The sequence below is a fragment of the Haliaeetus albicilla genome, chromosome 24, assembly GCF_947461875.1.
Source record: "Haliaeetus albicilla chromosome 24, bHalAlb1.1, whole genome shotgun sequence".
Lineage (NCBI taxonomy): Eukaryota > Metazoa > Chordata > Aves > Accipitriformes > Accipitridae > Haliaeetus > Haliaeetus albicilla.
In genome coordinates, this window is record NC_091506.1 from 908,231 (window position 1) to 930,145 (window position 21,915).

Genomic DNA, 21,915 nt, shown 5'->3' on the forward strand with positions numbered 1-21,915 from the left:
CAGAATTTTTTCTCAAAAGTATCTGGCAATATCCTGAGCCCCATCTCCTCAGATTCTGTGGCATTCAGCGATTTTTCCTTTGTAAAAGCTCGGGTTTATATGCTTTGGGAATTCTCATCTCTTGAACAGTGACAGATACTTTCTCTTGGTATTAGTTTTTGTAGTCGAGTAGCAGTAATTTCCAAAGGGGTGGGAGAACGACAGTGAGAGGACGGGAGGTATGGTGGGAAACACGCGCAATCCTGTTTTGAGGGTGCAGAACTGCAGTTGGCTGGTCATGGCAGGAGAGCAGGTCCTCCTCTGGCGTCGGCACGGGGGTCTCGGCCATGAACTCTGCTCCGCCTGCGTGGCAGCCCCCTCAGCGCTGCCTGGCCAGGTGCTCATGCTGAGCCGGGTGGGTGGTGGGGGCCAGGTCCATGCTCGTGGTCCAAGCGCGGCGCTTGGCTCTTGCCCCCCGGGGCACGGAGCACCGCTGTTCCCATGGCCGGCCCCACCGGGGCTGCTCGTCCCTGCCTGCGGGGTGCTCGGGGTGCGCTGAAACACGGCTGAGAAGAGCAGGGCAGCTGTAGTGCTGCGTCGTCTCAACTCATCGGTTTCTGTGTGCAACCCCGGAGCGGTCGTACAGGCATTCATGCTCAAATTGTCTCATGGGAGAGACTTGCAGTGCTAGAATGAGGTTTCGCCCCAGGCGGTGAATAGAAATTTGTCCCGATTCCTCGTTTTTTGTGCTTCTTGCTGATTCATGAAGGCAGAGCTATACTAGTCCTTAACTGCCCATGTTTTCAACTAATAAGATTAGAAGCTAAATAGAAGCAGGATAAATGGTGGATTATAACCATTCGATAGTTCCTGCAAAAATCCTCATTATCGCATGTGTAGTTTCACTTCTTTAAAAGACTGGATCGTGTATCTGCGAGTAGGAATTGGCCCGTTGTGGTTTTACTGCTGCTTTTATCACAGACTAAACCAAATACAGCTCTGTGTGTGACGTGATCCGAGCTGAGGGTTGTCTCTTCAGATCGGCAGAAATCACAAGATGACTTCTTTGGTTGGAGCTGCTTGTGGTACCAGCTGAGTTTTCATATTTCACTTTGAGTTTATCAGTACTGATGTTCTGATGCAGAATCATTTTTTGTGCTTTTCTACATCAGTTCAGTAATGCCTGTGGGCGCTGTATTGCTGGAGAAGGTGCCTCCGAAATGGCAGCTCCTAGCAAGGAGTTCTGCTGCTGTGGAGAAGTTGGTCTCGTTTTGGGTCATTGAGATTACACTAGCAATCTTTCTACTCTTTTCTGTATCTTTTTGTGCCATGCTGCTCCTCCTGGCAGTGATTTTGGTGGGGCTACGCTGGGGTTGAAGCAAGCTCACCACACGCCTGCCCATGCCGTGCTGGGGTGGTTTTGGTTACAGCTCAGACAGCGAGGACTTCCTACTCATTCTTTAATCTGTGTAGCAGCAAAGTGTCTTAATATCTGTGATATGAATTGCCCTGTGGTAGTTTTCATGTAATGAGAGTAATTCGCTGGCAAGGGTTAGTTTGGTCCTACGTGCCACGGGAGGTATTTCTCCCAGGGTCCCTCTTTTTTTCCCATGGAGGCATCCCTATGACCTACAGCTCTCCTGTGCCTGGGTATATCTCTGCAGATCACGGTGCTTGTGTGCAGAGGTACCTGAACAGCCTCAGACTGTGAGTGTACCGCTCTGCTAGCCGCCTGTGCCGACCGGGGTGCGCCGTGCCATGCCCCGCAGCTGTACCCGTGCTGTGCCAGGAGACAGAAATGAGTGTGCTGGGGACACATGATTATGAAACTCCTTACAGAGGATAAAGCCATCATTAGCTAACTTTATGTCCTCTGTCAGGAACTCCAGCCCTCTCTTAGGTCCCAGAAGTAGATGTGCTTCAGTTTTGGACTGCAGCCCTTCTGTTTCGCCACACTCTTCTTACAGCCCCACAAGTGTGGCGCAGGCTGATGCGTTGTGCTCCTCCTGCTTCCAGCATCCTCTCTGTCTTGCCTTTCCCCGCAGAAAAACATTTATTGGCTTCCAGATTTTGGGTGCTTCTTTGGTGCCCGTCTTTGCCCCCACTTCTGGGGCCCCTGCTCGCAGCAGAGCCAGCCAGTCAGAGCAGAGCCCTGCGGAGGTTTGCACGGTGTCAGGGCTCCTGTTGGGGACTGGGAGGAGGGTTGCTAAGAGTTGCTTTTTGCTCAGCTGTGATGAAGCATTCATAGCAGCAAATCCCTATGCTGTTGCTATACTTAACATGCCAAACTCAATTACATTGAGAAGAGAGTTTAAAAACAGGCTTTTGTCTAAGGTACAGTATTTTGGCAGCAATTAGCTCCGAGTTTTATCATTTTCCCCAAGGTGAACATGAGAACAATCAGTTAGGCATGAGAAGCTGCTCTGTTGTGAGAGAGGAAGGCAGTTTCCTAGCAAGGCTAAAAGGGTTTGCACATACAGCAGGACATGTTTTTCAGTGCCACCTTGCTTGAACACCCGTCTGTATTTGGTAACTGTGGGAAATGGTTTCTTTGTGTAAAAAGCGCTTGCAGGGCAGTTCACAAGGCGAGGAGGAAAGCGCTGGGGACAAGCAGTAGCCCAGGCCCTCCAGCCACTTCTTACCCCGGGGGCCTCTGCAGGGCACAGGTTTTGCCATCTGCGGGGCCCCTGTGGTCACGCTGGCCCTGGGGCTGAGTGGGTAGCCAGGGAGAACCGTGCGATTCTTTTCCTCTGTGTCGTCTGAGAAGATCCTGTTCCCTTCCCAGTAAAATGAAGGGTATTAAACCCTGGTGTCGTGGCGAGGGTCCAGCACAGGGTCAATGTACTGTCTGCCTGTTTGTTCCCTCATACCTTTTCTCCTTGAGTCCTCTTTCCTTCTTGCCTTTTCACATGGTATTGCAGTATGCTGTTAAATATACCCCGGTACAACAGGGCTCGTGTTTCTCTGGGACATAAAATGCTTTTTGGGGTGTTTAATGTACACATGACCCTCCAGAACAAGGGTGGGAGTGTTTGTGTGACCAGACCCTTCCTCGGTGTTTCTCAGTGCTGTGATCTGGGATTCCACGCCAGCCTCGCTCGGACATTCAGGACGTACCTGTCTGCCGAGTACAACCTGGAAACCTCCCGCCATGAGGGCCTGGACATCATTGAGAATGCTGTGGACAACCTGGATGCACGGAGCGACAAGCACACCATCATGGACATGTGCAACCAGGTCTTCTGCCCTCCACTGAAGTTCGAGTTCCAGCCTCACATGGGGGATGAGGTAGTGTACTCACCCGAGGGGCTACAGAGGTGCCTCACAGCCTGGCCTGGCCTGACCTGGCTTCCTCCTCTTCTTAACCATCACCGTTAAATTATTTCTGACTCCTTATCCCTCTGTGCTGTCTTCACACGCTGCTATTCTTGTTTCCTTTCTTAATGAGACGCTTGGCTCCATATCTCTCCCAATTAGGAAGCCTGTAGTTTGATTCTCAGCTGAACTGCCCAACAGATTTGTAAAGTGGAGCTTTGATTTACCTGCTGTAATTGGAAGACTTCAGAGCGCAGCTTTCAAATGCCGGGTAGAAAATGTCTTGTGCTGGCCTGGGTCCAGGGCACTGCTGATTAGAAACTGGGCAACAGAGCCTCCAGGGAGGCTGCGAGGAGCTTGTGGGTGCTGGAGAGAATCATTTAGGTATTTAAATGTGTATGCCTGATCAGTGCACGACCCACTGAATGCTCTCCTGTCTCTCTTCTGGAACTGCTCCTGTCTCAGGTGTGTCAGGTCAGCGCCCAGCAGCCTGTGCAGACCGAGTTGCTGATGCGGTACCACCAGCTGCAGTCGCGACTAGCCACCCTCAAGATAGAGAATGAAGAGGTAAGAAGTTGCTCTCGGTCTCATGTTTGGCCTTGTAGGCAGCATTGTGGAGCCTTTTGCCTGTTGCGCAGGGGGTTTTCTGGTGTGCTCAGGTGTGGAGTCCTTCCAGCGACTGCTGAGAGTGCCCATTGACTCCAGCTAGTGCAAGAGCAAGCCCAGTACTTAGGAGCTGCCTGTTGGCCAGTTGTTTTGGCTCAAGATGTGTCACTTTCCCAGTTTGCTTCAAAACTATGCTGTCTTCTATTTCTGATAGGTACGAAAAACTCTGGATGCTACAATGCAGACTTTGCAGGACATGCTGACAGTGGAAGATTTTGATGTTTCAGATGCCTTCCAGCATAGTCGCTCCACTGAGTCGGTCAAATCAGCTGCATCAGAGACCTACATGAGTAAAATAAACATCGCCAAGAGGAGAGCCAACCAGCAGGAAACTGAAATGTTCTATTTTACAGTGAGTCTCATCTCATGCGATGCAGGACACAAAGTATTAATTGCTAGGGCTGAGTCCCATTTTAAGTGCTCATTAGTGAAGAGCAAGAACCAATTCAGTCTCTTCAAGTATTTGTCTTCTGTCTGATTTGGGTTTGGAATGCATTTTTCAGTGGCAGGGCAGTGCATAGGGACTGACAATCCCTATGCCTTGTTCTCCTTTTTGAAGGAACAACTGGAGCAACCAGTTGTGACCAAAAACTTACAGAACTCAGTAGGAGTGGCTCAGAGCAGGGCAGCAGACTCCAGCCAGCCTCGCAGTGTGTCACCATTCAGTGGCTGTTCCTGGAGGCCTTTACAATTTTGAACCATCAGTCAAGCCTTCCTTTTCTGGCCTACACGGCTAAAATGTGCCCTTGGCCCCTGGATGAACTAAATGGTAATTTGCATCTTGTGCAGGGTGTTGGAGGAAGCTGCGACAGCCTGGCTTTACAGTGCCTCACTGTTGTGTGCGTGCTGGGTAGAGGCAGCTGTGCTGTGTCTCCCCTGCAGCCTTGGTCCGGTACTTCACTTCCAGGCAGATCTAAGGTTCTCTGTTGTAGTCCTTGACATGTAAGTAATAAGCCATCAGTTCAGCAGAAGTAGCCCTCATTTAAGCATGGTTAGTAGGCTAAAGTTAATAGCATCTTGTGATATATTACACATGCATAGAAAAGCTTCTACTTTCTCTTAACAGTATTAGTATTCCAATTCAGCGGGAAAAAAATTGCAGTTTTCATTTTGAGTTGTGCGTGGAGCTTTTTTTAATGCTTTTTGCAGGAATTTCATCTTCCCCATTCTCTGTCTTTCATTTTCCATCTCTGTCTCCCTCGCTCCTCTTATCTGTAAAATTGCTTGCTCTTGAGTGTTACTGGGTGTCATGCAGTCTCACAACGAAATGAGAAGTTGTGCTGCACAGTTAGTGTTGCCCAGTGCATAAAGTGTCTGATGGTCCCTGACCTGGGAAGGTCTCATGCACTGGGAGTTCTCGCTCTGCATCACTTGTTTGCACAAAGGCAAAGCGCCTGTCAGTGGAGGGAAAGCCTCTTTGATTTTCCAGGCTATTCCCAGAAGCCTGACAAAAGAAAGCTTGCTTTGAACTCTTTTCTTTGGACCTCCTTGCGTTCCCAGGCAGGAGGTGCAGCACCAAGGAGACCGGGCTAATAAGATCATCAGGACTGTGGCTGGAGCAGTGAGAAGTGATTAGACTGTGCTCAGCCCTGCAGCGCATCTGACGTCTGGTTTGTTAGAGCCTGTCAGCCTCGCCGAGCCCCCTCCAGCAGCCCCCCGGGCAAAAGTGTACATCAATTATGGACTATTTTTGCCAAGAGTCTTAACTCACCCTGTTTGTTTTATTTTTAATTCCAGAAATTTAAAGAGTATTTGAATGGCAGTAACCTTATCACGAAGCTCCAGGCTAAACACGATTTGCTGAAGCAGACTCTTGGAGAAGGTGAGTTGCGGGGTTAGGTCCAGGGAGGAACCTCCCGTCACATGAGACGATTTTAAACCAGGCGTCATCTTTCAGTTTTACCTGCTGTCTGTGTTTTCCTGAGTGACTGATGGCTTCTGTGGTTGGCTGCTACTACTAAGTTTAACCAGTGACATGCAAAATCATAATTTCCTTGGAATATTATTCTTTTCCCATCATTTTTTGGGAGTGGACATGGAGAAATTTGTTTGAATCTTACACTGTGTGCCAAAGTGCTGTGTTACTTCTCCAGCAGCAAAGAAATTCCTACCCACTCCAACCCTCTGCCTTTTTCTTTTCTGTCCCCTTCTTCCCCTCTTAGTGCAGCCCTGAACACATGTATTTTCTTGTCCTTGATGCTGTGCTTCTATGTTACAGATTTGCCAGCAGCCTTGCTGATTTAATAGGCTCCTTGCCCCCTGGCCATAGGTTTTTGACTTGCTCTAAACCAGAACTGCAAAGTCATCCTTGTTCTTAAACTAACTTTTCTATAGCGGGCTTTTGTTACCCCAGATAATTTCACAAGTTTGGTTTAGAGCACATACACACAAACAGGCTTCATACAACAGAGGGGGCAGTAACTTCCAAGGGAGGCAGAAGTGAGTGGCTCCAGGTGGGATCCACCACTGCTGGAGTAGTGATGTGCAACCATGTCTCTGGGAGAAGATTTTAGCTCTTTTAAAGGGTTTTAAAAAATTGCATTATTTCCAGTGTAAAGATGATGGAGATGAGTTATTGTCCTGATTCACCAACGGGAGAGAATGTAGCTTAAAATACACAAATGGTCCATGGTACTGTTTTAACAATACAAAAGTTAGACTCCTCAGAGTTAAAAAAAAAAAAAAAAAAAAGCTTTTTGTTGGCTATTTTGCCAAACATATTTTCTCTGCCAAATTTATTTAGCCTTAAAATCCACCTTCTAGTTAGGTCCTGTGGTATGTTCCACTCAGTGAACAATGAGCCAAGTCAAGGCACAAAATGCAAGCACAAGGAAGGCTGCAAGGGTAGATAGATACATTGAGGTCCATTAACGTATTTCTTTTCCCAGGAGTTTCAGTACTCTCTGTAGCTGCCTTAACCCCTTATCACCCTGCATAGCAGGTTGGTTTCAGCCCTTCTGCATCCCCACTGAGGTCGTCCTGTTCCGCAGCAGCGTGGCAGGGGTTGTGTGAGGCTTGGTAGGTTACAGGGCTCCCCGCTGCTGGGTCTGAGTTCAGGCTTTGACGTGGGCAAGGGGGATGGAGTGTGTGCTTTGCAGAAATTGGACCCATCTGAGCTCTTCCCAGAGATCACAGATCTTGATATGGAAAAGAGCTCTGTTTATTGGATACAGTGCTCAGACTCCTGTGGATTGGTGCAAGAAGTGATGAATCTGTTGAAGATTGATCACCATCCTGGTCTCTCACACAAGAGCCATACCAATGCCATACTTAAGAGGAAGACTGTAGGGTCAGGCATTTTAATTCTCTGGAGTTGTGCAAAAGCAGCCGTGGAAGATTTTCACATGAAAACTTTCTGAATTTCTCCCAGGCTGTGGGATCATCCTGCTATGTAGGCGTTCAGCAAATATTTAGCCCAGAAATGCCAAATGCTACGTTTCAGCATGAGCTGATTCTCATTAGGAAGAAGTCTGGATTTGCAAAACAGTCGTGTGGAATTCTTTGCTTTTTCAGTGAGGAATTGGCTGCAAGCTTGCTTTCCGCAGGTGCCAAGGGAGAGCAGGAAGGAGGCATGTGCAGCCAAATGCTTCCTTTTATGTGTCTTAGAAAAAGGAAGAATAAATCAGCTTTCCTGGCCTTGGGAGAAAGGCACAAACAGCATGTGAAATTAGTTTAGTTTTTTTCAGTGGATTGACAAATACTTTAAAAAATTAACAGATCGTATCAGTGGTGATATGCTGCCGTTTATATGAAATCCAAGCACTAAAAATACACGAAGGGAATGAGAATATTGACAGCCAGAATAGAGTCTGCCTGATGGTGATTAGATGGGCTGTTATCTCACAGGAAAAGCCAGGGAACTGAATACTCCGCTGCATTCAGGTGCTATTAGTGGTCCTCCATGAGGCAGCTGGATAATCTCAGCAGCCTCCCCGGGGGCTTCAGCCCTTATCAGACTGCCCCTTTTCTGCTTGGGTTTGGCCAATCCCCAGCTAGTGAAAATGAGCACTTATTGCAGAGGACCTGCAGTGCATCTGGTTATTTACAAGATGGGCTTCATATTGCAAATGAACCTTTAATATCAGTGGGAATTGAAGACACTTTCCATCTCTTGTGGCCGAGTCTTGGATTTCTAATATGGTTTTTAGTGGTGGGGGCTTGTATAACAACCAGCTCAGCATCTCCCCAACCTGTGGGGCCCTCGGGCACATTCAGCTGCTTTTTGCCAGAAGCCATTAACTCGGGGCTTACAGAACCAGAAGTGAGTGTGTGAGTGCCTGCGTGAATGTGTCTTTACAGCCATTTGGTGGTGACTAATGTGGAGAGATGATGGAAACTTGTGTTTCTTATAGGTGAAAGAGCTGAATGCGGAACAACCAGGTGAGCAGTTTCTTCCACTTCATCTGCTGCTGGGAAGGGCTCGCTCTGGCAGGAGGAGGGTGGCCATGGGAAGGGTTGTTTGCTTTGCTACTGATACAGCTTGATGGGGTTGGGATTTAACCATCTTCCAGCTGCCCTGTGCTGGCAGACTGGAGGGCAGGCAATCCCAGGCTCCCCACATCACTGCCCTGCTTCTCAGCTGCATTGCCTGAAGTGGATTAATTAGGCTGATGACAAACAGGCCCTTGTTTTTGCTGCAGTGTAATTTCTGGCTGACTGGCTCTGAAGTGCCTGGAAGTGCTGTGTCAGCACGGTGCAGTGCCTTGTAGCATAGCTGAGGTTGGGTTGTGTTCAGACAGTGCAACACAAGGGTGTCCGCCCACTCCCCACCATCCCTGTTCATTTGCGGACTTTGATATGTCCCCGAAAGCCTCTCCCAGCTCCAGCTTCTTTGCCTAGGAGTGCAGAGCATGCCTGTATTCACAGACTTTCATCCCTCCGCAGCAGGAGAATAGTGCTAGGGGTGAGTGTAACAGGGAGGAGGCTTTGATCTGTGTCCAGTCCATAAAGCATCTCCACAGAGCTCTGGTGGCTTGCTATGAGTGTGCTGGTTTTCTGGCAGCAAGACCTGGGCCAGCAAAGCCTCCAAACATCTCCCCAGAACATCTACAACCTCTCCCTGTGTTATCTTTTTACAACCCTGTTTCAGTGTTTAATAAAATTTTCAGTACCAGCAAAAAAAAACCCCATTCTGTGTCAGAAATGCCGAAGCAGATGGCGAAGCCTGGGCTGCCTTTCCAGGCAGGAAAGAGGCTGCCTTAGCAGAGGGCAGCGGGGCAGCAGGGTGCTTTGCAATCTCTTGCCTTCTGGCTGGAGGGGGACTGTGCTGCCGGCGCCAGGCTGAGAGCGGCGTCGGGGCTGGGCACCCACTGGGGCCGCAGGGCAGGGCAGTGAGATGCCGTCAGGGCAAAGAGGAGCCTTTCCTGCCTCGCATGGGCCAGAGAGCGGGGACTGCACAGTGTATCCCTGCACTGACGCGCTCCAAGGAGCTGCTCTTGCCCATGCTTGAGGTCCCGTTCGGATCAGCCATCACGGCGGGGCTGCCCACGCTGCAATCGCCGGCTCTCCTCGCGGGTCCCAGGAGAGCTGTCCTACAGCACCCTGAGACCCGCCGTGCCCCAGGTGTGTTTGCAAGCAGCCCGTGAGGTGAGCTCCGGTCCTTTGGCTGTGTCAGGCAGGGCTGTCTGCTGAGCTGGTTGAGGAAAGCACACCCAAACGGCTAGGTAGAACCACAGGGAGAATTTGCTCTTGAGTTCTTTGTTTACCAGGAGTGGGTGCCCATGGGGTGGTGGTGTCGCAGGCCAAAACAAAGGAACGAATAATAGCCTCCTACATGAGGGATGATGGCACAACTCCCTGCTGCTTCTGTTTGCTTTTCTTCCAGCAGTTGCTTTTACTTCACAAAGGAAAACAAACAAGAGGCAATCTCCTTCTTGTGTGAGGCAGTGCTGTAAGTGTAGGCTGAACAACCTTCCCACCAGATAGAGCCGGAGGCCAGGCTGCCCCGGCCGCCTTGCGCCAGGGCACCAGCCGGGGAGAGGAGATTACACGGCAGCAAACAGCACTGGGTCTCCAGTCTGCAGCACAGGGCTGCTCAGCTGAGAGTCAGGTGGGCACTTGAATGGACAGCAGTCATTCCTGCTCCTCATTTACCAGCTGAAGGAGTGGCTGGAAGTTACAGGAGCGTAGGGTCAAATTGCTTAATTAAAGGCATCTGATTAAGGAACCAGCGGATCACAACTGTCACCTTTGCATTGTAGCTCTGTGTAAATTGTACGTGTCCATGTGACTCTGCTCTGTGAGAACTTCTGCATGAAGGCTCCTAGCACTCATTTTTGTTTGCAGTCATGATCTCTCCTCTACAGACATCAGTATAGCCTGGAGGTAGCGGACAGATCAGAAATCGATCAGACATTTTACGCTATTTTTCTCCCTTTTCTAGATCTAGGCACTTCGGTCTTAATGTCCTTCATTATCAGAAGAAGAAATCAAAATGCAAATAGCATTAATGAAAGCAGCCCTCCAAAGTCCTGATCACTGCACTAAAATAAGTCACACGTTTCCATGGCCTCATTTCCAGAAGCAATAGGTGTCTGTTAGCCGTGTTGAAGTTAACAAGGGTCTTCAAGGTCTGTTCCCCGTGACTGATGAGGACCCTCAGTCACTAGCTAGTAGGGGCAGGGTCACACCACTTCCTAATGCGCATGCCTACCTTTTTCGTTCTAACAGAGGTGCTGGTGGGTTTGCTCGTGTGTGTTGCCTGGGCTCACCTTTCTGTTTGGTGGTTTGAATCTTGGGAATGCCTGCCAGAAAGATGAAAAAGACCATTCTCATCCCTGTGGATGTCTCCCAAACAGAAGTTAGCTACAGCGAGGTGGAGGTGTTCCCACTTTCCTCTTCCTGGCCATCTATGAGCAGAATGAGGTCCATTTAGGAATAAACAGGAATACCCCAGTGTTTTCCAGGGGTAGCTGTGGTTTAGTTTGGATACATCAAGGAATCAGTTGAACTCTTCACCTGCTTTTGGTGCTTTTTCCAGCTGACAGTGCTGAGCTGGTGGAGGTAGGAGGCAGGTGTTAAAAATCCTGCTGAGCACCAATGCCTTTGTTTTACTTATAAAATGTCATCCCTGGTACTAGCACTAACACTGAGCAGCAGTTTTGATATTTGGCATCTCAGAGAGGGAGAATTGTATCTGCAGATCGTGGGTACCAAAGACAGTTGTGACCAGCTGTGTTTAGCAGCTTTATTACTCTCTGGCTTGAACGAAGCGAGTTCTGCATGAAGAGAATTCCTGATCATCCATCGTTCATTCAAGCTGTGGTTGTTGGTATAGTTACTGCTCTGTCACTAATTTCTGGAGATGACTTGTTTTTTACAGTAGGAACCTAGGGACTCTTCAGGAGGGCTGTAGCAACAGCTAGTTAGATTGCTGTATGTGGCTGCAGCTGAGGTTAGACTCTGTCTCATAGGGAAATACTGGAAGATTATGGGGATAGAAAGTAATGGGTAGGTTGGCTTATTGCTATTAAATGTTTCTATTATCAAGATTAATTTCAGTTTATTACTTAAAGGCTGCAGTCTCGACCTTGACTTGAAATTATGTGTACAGCATATAGCGAACAGTTCTGATTTTGCTCTGGGCTGCCTACACGTTAGCTCTGCTGCCCGTTCAGATGCCTGCCAGCTGCACCCGCGCTCAGCCTGGTCTTTGGGACCTGCAGAAGCGAGGCCATTGCAGCACTGGCTCCAAAATGAGTTAGCCGAGTTAGTGCTAGGGTAGCCCGCCCCAGGCTGCTGGAAAGGGCTTTGGAGAGGGCACGTCCCCAGGAGCTGCGGGCACTGTGCACGATGCGGAGGAGTGGAGCTGAGCTCTTTGCAGGTCCCCTGGCTCCCAGTGGAGCAGTGCCTGGCGGGGGGACGCAGCGGGGGGAATGCTGAAGAGTGAGCGGCTGCAGAGTGCATGGAGCCGCATGTCGAGTCCTCACAGAGGGATTTTTCTGTTTATTTCTTATTCTCGGTCATAACCTTTGAGATCGCACCCTGTCATTGCATTTATGTTGGTGTTTTGTTGATTTATTTTGTTCCATTTTCTCCCAGGCCCCCATGTCTTCCCCCTAAGCCACAGAAAATGAGGAGACCTAGGCCTCTCTCAGTCTATAATCATAAACTCTTTAACGGCAATATGGAAACGTTCATTAAGGTACTCGCTGGCTGACAGTAAGAGTTTATGAACGCTGTGAATGTAATGGTGGCTTTCCTGTCCTAACTGCTGGCTGCTTTCCTTCCTCGGCGGGGTCTCTCAGGTCCGCCCTGCACCCAGTTGACCTGGCCAGCACGCGCTTTGCCTCCGTGACGATTTCTCTCCGTAGCTGTCCTCACCCCTCGCGCGTTCCTTGCGTCGCCCATCCCGTCGCCACCTGCGTGCCCCGGGGCGAGGGTAGCAGCGACGACCCTCATGGCTGGTGGCCGTCGGCCGTGCTGGCCGGCTGTGCGGTGCGAGGTGCCCTTGGCCGAGTGTCCCTGTTGTCCGGCGCTGCTTCCACCCGTCCTGGGGAGGAGGATCAGACAGCAAGGGCAACCCAGCCCAGCGCTCTCAAAGGATCAACAGATCCCCCCGCCTTCCCTTTTTCAGCACATTTTTGGTGGCCGTCTTCCCCCGTGGCTGAGGAAGAAGATAAAATGACTCATAAGTGCCCAGAAAGTGTCTCCCAGTTGTAAGGACTGGAAGCCTTGAATTGAAATACCGTGTGTATGGGTGGCTGTGTGGGAGGCTAAACAAGCTATCCTCATCCTTAAACAAAATATATTAATAATAACCAGCCCAGCTGGCTCATCTCAGTGCCAGCTGCTGGTAGGTGGCTGAGGCCCTCTTGTGCAGCTTGGTACCTCCTGGGAGTCGGAAGGCCGCTGCCCGCAGCCCGAAGAGGAGGGTTAACCCACGGGGAGGACGGGCGAGAGCCCTGTCAGTGTGGAGCCGTAAGCCTCTCCCGTGGGAGGCCATTGCCTCTGAAGGCACCAGGAGAGGAGACGCTGCAGCTTGCACGCTGACTGTGACCCACGCCGGTGCCCGTCCGCACTCAGCTGGGGCCCTGGGCTCAGCTTCCAGCACTGGAGCAAAGCGATTCCTAAATGGCTGCTGAGTGGTCTCCTCAAACTGTCACTGATAACATGCAGCGTGCGGCCTTCGTAAATGTGGGCCAAAGTATTTTCTTCACTTAAGCTGGGGTGAACTCAGATGAACTCAATTAATACCGGTGCAGTCCCAATGGAAGGGGGCATTTGGCCCTGCTCGTCCTGGGAAATTACCCAGAAGGAGAGATCTGATGAGAAAAATGAAGAGATGTGGATGTGGGATTTGTCCCAAAGGATACCTCTAGCTATCTAGCTGCCGATCCTCCAAAATCCAGCACGTTGCTATTGCCTGGCTGCTGGAAGGATTTCCCAAGGAAGCGATGCTGTTCCAGTTGCTCAGAGAGTTTAATCCTGCGGTGAAGAAAGCTTTAGTGAAAATACTGTAGGAAGCAGTAGTGACAAACTGTTGGATTAGGTAAACTAATAGGCATTGTCCGGCTCTGATTTATTATTCTCTTAGGCTCTTTTAGTGCAACCATAAGCCTAAGAGCAGTTTATAAACAGTTCACTGTCACAAGTAATGTACAGGCCTGACTGACAAAGCCGGTAATCTCTTTAATACTTGTAATTATTCCTTACTTAAACTGATTTTTAAAAAAGTAATGCTCATTAAAGCCCAGCCTGTTCAGCACTGCGGAGGAGGAATTATCTGCGGTGGAAATCTCTCTGAGCGGATGGGCGTCCTGTGCCAGCGGAGAGTCCTTGCGGGACGGTGCCGTGCTGCCGGCGTTGTCCTCGAGGCTGGGGACCACGCGCCGCCGTGGGGGACGTGCGGCCGGCTGCCCGGTGCCCCCGCGCCGGGGCGGCTCTCCCCGGAGCTTTGCCTGCGCCCGGGCAGGGGCCGTCCCTGTCCTCCGGCTCCTGCAAGTGCCACAGATTCAGGGAGGGAAGAAATCCGAGAGGCTCTTTCTGCCGGTCGCTGAGGCTCGGGTGCAGCGTGCCAAACGGGGTTTGGGAGGGAGGGTGGACAGCCTGAAGGCCTGGGTTGGACCTTGCTAAGCTGCCATTGCATTTGAGCGTTCATGGCCTCCGAAAGAGATGCTTACCTCTAACTGAACTTATCCTTGCTTAATCTTTTCTTTTTTCCCCGCTCTGCTGCTTTTTTGTGTTCTCAGAGGAAGGAGGAATGCGCGAACCAGAAATCAGGTATTTACTAGAGGCCCGTCTACGAGGCGGAGTAAATTAACCAGAGAGATGCAACAGTACTCTACTGGAAAAAAACAACCAGTTTTTCCCTAAGGAAAATAAATGTCTGCTTAGGCAGTCAGCTCACATTGCCCCTTGAGCTCCTTCCACGAGGGGTCTGGAGAGAAGCAGCTTTGAAACAAAAGCCAAAACCATTGCAGGTTCAGATACAGGTAGTTCATTTCATATGCTGTGGTGTTTTGGTTTTTTTTTTTTCTTAGCATCTGCTGACAATGGCTCTTTCTTGAGGTGGAAATATTGTTGTAAGCTCTGTTACTGGAAGCTTATTTCATCAGACAGGTATAGCACAAGTTTTATTTCAGCTCAGCATTACACCTTTGAAATGGAATAGCTGTGATCCTGTTGCATCAGTCCCCTGTCTCAACCAGATAGTGAGCAGCAGTCTTTCACACACTTTAGTGAAAGCTTTTTTGTGCATAATTGACCGCACGTAGCATACTCAGCACTTTTTGATGGCTTGATGTGTGTAACACCTCCTTTTCTTGCCTGTTCTCTTACTAAACTCAATGGCACTGATTTTCCAACCTCTGTTTTTGCAATCTTTAATGCATTTCCTGTGCCTTGTTATCAATAAACCAGTAATTTTTTCCTTTTTCCTTTCCTTTCATGAAGGATTCAGGACAGGCTATTCCACTTGTAGTAGAAAGCTGCATTCGTTACATCAATTTGTACGGTAAGTTGATTCAGTAATATCAACAAAAACTTTCTGCAAAGGAAATTAAGTAGTTGTAATTAGCCGTGAAATATAGTAGAGATGCCCGCTGCCCTTCCTACATGGGCTCAGGTTATAATTACAATGGCATTGGCCGTGATGTAGCATTGGATGACTGGCAAATATTTAGGTTTTGTTAGCACTTACGCAGGTTAAATTGTTCGCTCAGGCCCCAGGCCAACGGGACCCCTTTCAACACTTTGATCTGGGCGGCCTTGATTGGAGAATATGAGCAGAAATGAATCGTAGCAGGCTGTCCCCTTCTTGCTCTGAGCCTTTCCGGGTGCACAGACTCCTAGTTTCTGCTGTTCTTTACCAGAAAGTACCATGTAACAGTTACAGAAATCTTTTCTAAAACTTTGATCTTTTCTAAAACTTTGTTCTTTTCCAGGCCTTCAGCAGCAGGGCATTTTCAGAGTCCCTGGCTCCCAGGTGGAAGTCAACGACATCAAGAATTCGTTTGAGAGAGGTGTGTTGCCAGGGTGTGCAGCTACAGCTGGGACACTGTGTCGGAGCAGAGATTGTTGATGGGAGTTTCAGTGTGTGCTGGATGCATTAGACATTGTGTAAAGCCTGTGCTAAAGGCCTTTCTGCTACGAGACACGAGGAGGTTTTAACTATCCCCTTCTAGGTATCTTAGTATTGTATCTGCAGCAATAGCAAAGAGTCACTTAGGGAAGGAGCATGAGAAGGAGGGGTAGGTGCAGAGGTATTTTCCACAGTCATTAATTAAGAGCATGAAAGCCTCAGATGAGAGCCATAAAATTGTTTGGGATCCATTTTCCTCCCTCCTGCAGCGGTTTGTCAAGGAAGGAGCAGCACTCCTATGTGTACCTGGTGGCAGTGTCGGTTGTGGAGTTGCCAGTGATTCTGTTGAGAAAATCACATCGAAGGTGAAAGGCTGGCAAGACAGGGCAGAGCAATCCTGCTGTCACTGAGTGAAGGTGAAGCTGTGAAAGGGGCAGTCTAGATGGGGGTAATGGCCTCCATGGCATTAATCTTTGAGCAGCATCGGAAGGATCGAGGTGAAGGTGGCCAGGCCAATGAATAAGGCAGTGGTGGGATTGTCAAAGGCTGGCAGATTTGCACATCCAATTTAAGAGGAATTAGTATCCAAATCCCTTAGGTTTTGAAAGCCCTTTATAGATTTAAGTCAGCACAATGCTATCCAGAACCATTCAGTCTATTCCAGAGGCATAATTGCATCCTCCAGCCAAGCCTGTCTTCTCAGGCTTTCACCCACCATTGTTCAGATCTGCTCAGCTCTCTGAGCTGTTGCTGTAAATGCAAAAATGCACTGGGCTGGAAACGGTGAAGGAGAACTGAACAGTAACATCTTCCGGAAAGGTTTAAAATCTCCACAATAAACTGGTTTTTTGTAGGTAGGGCTATAGCATGTCTCAGCATGATGCTGTGTAGCAGGTGCCTTATTAAACTCTCCTCTTGCTGGCAAAATGCATAGCATAGAAATTTTAGGTTTCTGCTGAGTTAGTAAAAAACACTTGCTGTGTTAGTCCAACTTGACAGTAATGCTGGAAATAAAAACTCTTCCCTGGGCAGGTGAAGATCCCCTTGCTGATGATCAAAATGAACGTGACATTAATTCAGTGGCTGGAGTCTTGAAGCTGTATTTCCGAGGACTGGAAAACCCCCTCTTTCCTAAGGAAAGGTTTCAAGATTTGATATCTACTATAAGTAAGTACATGTGGCAGCTCTTCTCAGCGAATAGGGTGGGACAAGAAACAATAAACGGGGAGTAAGTACACCTGAGTTTTGCTAATAGCAACTTAGGCTGTAAGAAAGGTTATAGGTCTGCAGTGGAAGCTGCTAGGAAAAGACATTAAGGGTGTGAATTTGCAGTGCTGGAGGTGAGGGAGAGGTAAAACATCTTGCTGTGGCTCTTTTAAAGTCTTCCTAGTATCATGAGGATCACCAGAGAGTCACCTCCAAGCTTAGGCCAGTGGGCTGCACATGCAGCAAGCCCGTATACACATTTGTGGGTTGCATGAGGGGTCGTTAATTGCTTGAACAGGGTCGGCTGCTGTCCTGCCTGCACAGATCTCTGTAGGGAATGGTGGTTCCTGTGCCTGCCCATCAAGCGTCATGCAGCTATGGCTCCTGGGACCCAAAGGGGTTTTGCTGCTTTAGCTTGGTGCCTTCTACTAAATGTAGTGAAGGTCAATAACTCGTGGTTACTCACAAAGCTTCTCTGACCCTTGGCTCTGCAGACTTGGTTTCACCCTCACTCGATCAGCTGTTCTCCAAGTGTTTGCTATGTGCATTTCCCATCCCAAAGAAAACCAGAAAGTACTTTGGGATGTGAGCAGAGGTAGAAGCTGAGCAATTTTAATCATGAAGGGTCTGGGATTGATGTCAGGGAGAGTCTAGTTTCTTCTTGTTCTGTCCTGAATTCCCCTCCCAGCTCCACTTGTTCCTCTGCAACTGAAGAAACAGATATCCCAGCTGGGGTTTATTTCTCTCAGTACCTTGTAGTGATGACATTTATTTATTGGCAAGTCATGGAAATTACTCCCCTGGGGGAAAGGAAGAAGACAGAATGAATTTGATGTTTCAGAGATGATGGAGGAGCGTGTTGTGCGCTTTGGCTACAGGATGACTATTTTACAGGAGAAGCGTCGGGGTTGTTTGGGGGTTCGAGTGTCTTGGTACGTGGGTAGCTTCAGGCAGACTGACTGCTGAACATGTGCTGAAGTCCTTCGTTTGGCTTTCAATGCTCATGGCTCCTTCCCCCCTTCTTAATGTGCATAACTGCTAGAGATTTAGTGATGTCAAGACAGACAGATGATACCTAGAGGGGAATGACACAGGGATGGGCTTGTTCCAGAAGGAGAAGAATGTGCTCTTATTTTTCAAGAACAGTTGTTTTCTATAGTAGCTTTAGGAAATTTGCTGTTGCCTTTCAGTTTTGATGTGTAAAACAGCGCAGCACACCTGTAACACAGCAAACAAAGGAAGCTGTTTCTGTACCAGTTTTGTGCCCTGGACAGGGATTTTTAGCCTGGCTTGCAGTGCTCACTCTGGCTGCCCTCCCCAAGGGGCTTGCAGCAGGCAGAGCAGGGACCCTGAGCGGGCACAGCCCCCAGAGAAGGGAACGGGTCCACTTCGGTGCCAGGAAATAAGCCTGGTGCTTGGTGATGTGACTGTCTGTATGCTTGCAGATAGGCTTGTGCTTTGGAACCATCCCTAATTAATGCCAATTTGCACAATTTATTAAGCTTTTGGGAGCTTTTCATTGCAAACATAATCTGTTAATTTTCTGGATAGTATTCTTTTCTTTCTTTCTCTGTTTTTTTTTTTTTATTTTAGCAAGAATCTTCCTTTTCCTCATCTTTCCTTTCTTTTCCTGCTGCTGTTGCTACCTTTTGATTAAGGATAGATTTTAAATGAAGTGCCTCGTTCCCATTAAAAATCTGACCTTAAGTGCATCTGATTTTCTGCCACATAAATATAGGCTGTGTAATAGGTGTCCCAACCTAAACAGATTGAAGAAACCTTCTTTCTTTGAGAACCACTGCTCAGTAAAATGCCACCCTTGCTGTAGGATGTTCTGTCTCATTTTGTAATTATGGTGGAAAGGTTAAACGCAGCCGAGCAGTTTGTCTGGGCTCTCCACCGCAGTGCATCACAAAGCCACCTTGATTTCCCTTGGTGCCTGGTAAGGTATTCTGAACGAGGTTTTTGCAGCAGGTGCTGCTGCGCATGTCGCAGGGCCTCTGAGCGCCCCTGGAAGCTGCAGAGCCACATCATTCCCTGCCGATGTGATGGGGAAGCCAGGCTTGCTGGTGGCAGATGAAAGGCTGGCTTTTCCTTTTGCTTGTGAGGGACTGACAGTTTACATGGAAGCATTTCTCAAATGCACATGAGAAATAGGAGGATAGAAAAGGCACTTTGTTTGCAAAGGTTCATTCAGGGTTGTGCCTGTATTGTAGAGTGATTGATGATTACTCCATTAATTCTTCTGAGTTACAGCCAGTTGAAACATTTTGCTACATGAAAAAAGGCAAGTGCTTCAAGACAATTTCTTCCTCTGGGTTTTGGAACAGATATCTATTGTTGTAGGGTTTTATCCAGTTTTTATTTATTTGATTTTTTTTTTTTTACAAACGTCCTCTTAAGTGAAACCAAACTGAAGAAGTAAAGAACCCAGTAAGCAATAACAGGGGATCAATACATTCCTTAAAAGGAAAAATTTCCAAAATTAAATATTATAAAGATTTCCATCTTTGTATCAAAGCCAAATTTTGATCAGAATTTTGAACAAATGGCAGGCCTGCTACATCTTTTTAGTGAATTTTATTACAATTAGCAAATGTCAAAGTTTGAGCCAGCATAGTAAAGTAAGCACCTCTTCCATGCATCTGAGGCCGACTGCTCTCAGGAAAGCTTTGGTACTCTTTGTCTGCTTTCTGTAAAATAAAAGCCACAGGATTAACTATCTACATAACATATTGAGCAGATACTAGCTTAAAAACCCCGTAGCCTTGGGGGCTGGCATGTGCTGCCAGCTGCTGCAGGACGGCGCTGAGCCCCCCGGGCAGGTCGGTGGTGGAGCGGGGCTCTCGCAGCTCTGCAGGCGGAGGAGGCTGCTGCTGCACGGGGGCTTTCGCATCCTCTGGGTGCGGGGCTGCAGGAGGGCGGGGGGGCAGGACAGGGTCCCCGGGCGAGTGAGCTGGCGCTGAAAGCAAGATAGCTCTATGTCACCTGCTTCCTACAGAAGGAAGCTGGTTTCTGATAGCAGCTGTGGGCTTTGTGCACTGCTATAGAGAGAATTGAATCTTAAAGTGCTGACTTGGAATCGATTCAGATTAAATTCCCACTGAGACCAGTGGGAGACTGGAGCAGAAGGGCTCAGAAGGACCTGATGGTTAATCCGTAAGAGTAATGTGAATAAAAACCTCATTTTGAAATCTGCACTGGAGAACCAAGCAGTGCTCCATTTTCCAGTGCCATATTGACTAAAGCCGTTGAAAAATAGTTGTTGAGGAATGAACTAAATAATGCATGAACAGTTACTTTAAAAATAAAACCATGGATGTTTATACTGAATCTGAACATAGATATGAATTCACCTGTGGAAGAGAACTATGCCCAGATTCTTTTCTTGGACCTTAGTGCCAAACCTTAGTGGGTCAAATCTGGAAACGGGCTATTGTTTTCCTTGCATAGTGGGCTACTAGATCCGGAACGAGTCCCTCTGGTGCCGTGTTGTCTCGTCCTGAGAAGGTTTAAAGATGTGCTTTCTATCCATGTCTTCCAGAAATCGAGAACCCCACTGAGAGAGTGCACCAAATCCAGCAAATCATCGTCACTCTGCCCCGGGCTGTCATCGTTGTCATGAGATATCTTTTTGCTTTCCTTAATCAGTGAGTGTTTTTTTTTCCTCTTTCACTTAGTTTCTCCTTGCCCTCCTTTTTTTCAGGGCTTCCCTGTCTCTGTTGCATGAGTCCTTTTTGGTATTGCCATGGAGAGTTGTATTTTGCTCCTTCCTCAGCCTTGCCTAGCCATGGCTGTGTGTTCAGGGAAGGTGTACAGTTCAGTGATGATTGCTTTTTTGCGTGATGGGGGTTTGTTGGTGGGAGACTTTTCTAAGTGAGCGGGGAAAGTCAGCACCGCACCTCCCTAACGCTTGTGCTTGCAGCTTGTCACAGTACAGCGATGAGAACATGATGGATCCCTACAACTTGGCCATCTGCTTTGGGCCTACTCTGATGCACATTCCAGATGGGCAGGATCCGGTGTCCTGCCAAGCCCATGTCAATGAGGTCATCAAAACCATCATCATTAATCATGAGGGCATCTTCCCCAGCCACAGAGAGCTGGAAGGACCTGTCTACGAGAAGTGCATGACTGGAGGGGAGGAGTACTGGTAAGGAGCGGGAGCAGGACTTCATCGTTTGCAGAACTTAAAGCCAGATCCCCTTGTTAGGGTTATCTTCTGGCACTGTACGTTAAGAGTGAACCTGTGTCAAAATGCAGGGTTTTGGCTTGATTCCTGGTAGACAGAGAATTGACCCCAGCTCACCCAAGCGTAGGAAAAGGGCTCTTGGGAGCAGATCCCTGGGAGGATGAGGTGTGAGGACAGCTTTGGGGGAAGTTCAGACTTAGTATTCAGGGCAGCTGAGCCCAGGCTGAGCACAGTGCTAGTGAATTTGCCCCTTTGCAGAAGGGGCATGCCCTTTTGCATTTATTCCGGTTAAACATTATGAATTAGGTATGCAGTTGATAAGTATTTGATATGCTTGTGCTGTTTTACACTGGTTAAGAATCTTACTCCATACCAGGCTGTCTGTGTGGTTCTTAGTTATAAATACCTTCATAAAACTAAGAGGATTTTGCACATCTAACCAATTAGTCTCTACTTATATATGTCAGCTTTGCTTTTCATTTTAGCCTTGCTGGTGAAAACAGGCAATTTCACTGAGTTTTTCTTTTCATTTTTCTCGTGCTGACTCAGCATTATAAACCTCAGTAAAAACTTCAGGAGACAATTGTTTCCAATAGGAATATTAATATTTATAAAAAAAATATTTTAGCTGCAGATTCACAGAAGTGTGTTGAGAGCAAAACAGAATTTTAAGTCAATTCTAACCAAATTCCTCCTTGGCTGGAATTTTTGAGTAGTGTCTCATAGTTCCATGATAATTTGCTAGTTGGATGAAATCTCTTAGCCCGAAGTTAACCTGAACCTACCAGTTCCTTTTGTTTTGTCAGTGTTAGAGGACAGATGAGTTTGCATTAGCTGTGGATGGGATCAGCCGTGTGCAGTTGCATTGCATCGCATCTTTCTAGTGCACAATTTGCCCTACTTGGTATACGCAGGATAGGAAAACTCCATAAACAAACTCCCACGTTAGAAGTGTAGGTGATATTGCCCATTTGTCTGGAGGATGCTGGAATTCTAAACTGACATTCAGATCTGAGTTTTAACAAACCGGTATTTA

General features: G+C 48.1%; 1 protein-coding gene across 4 annotated transcripts in view; it reads left to right on the forward strand.

The window, feature by feature from the left end:
- The window catches only part of SRGAP3 (SLIT-ROBO Rho GTPase activating protein 3), a 172,091-nt gene that overhangs the window by 141,135 nt on the left and 9,041 nt on the right, over positions 1-21,915 (forward strand). For 3 of the 4 annotated variants that reach the window (XM_069811759.1, XM_069811758.1, XM_069811761.1), the window contains 11 exons: positions 3,046-3,267; positions 3,760-3,861; positions 4,115-4,312; positions 5,698-5,782; positions 8,313-8,340; positions 12,001-12,103; positions 14,854-14,914; positions 15,345-15,422; positions 16,514-16,648; positions 20,232-20,337; positions 20,613-20,840. In XM_069811759.1, coding sequence (XP_069667860.1) covers positions 3,046-3,267; positions 3,760-3,861; positions 4,115-4,312; positions 5,698-5,782; positions 8,313-8,340; positions 12,001-12,103; positions 14,854-14,914; positions 15,345-15,422; positions 16,514-16,648; positions 20,232-20,337; positions 20,613-20,840 — 1,346 coding nt within the window. Of the gene's footprint in view, positions 1-3,045; positions 3,268-3,759; positions 3,862-4,114; positions 4,313-5,697; positions 5,783-8,312; positions 8,341-12,000; positions 12,104-14,150; positions 14,182-14,853; positions 14,915-15,344; positions 15,423-16,513; positions 16,649-20,231; positions 20,338-20,612; positions 20,841-21,915 lie in introns of all 4 variants that reach the window. The other variant, XM_069811760.1, reaches the window with a different exon arrangement.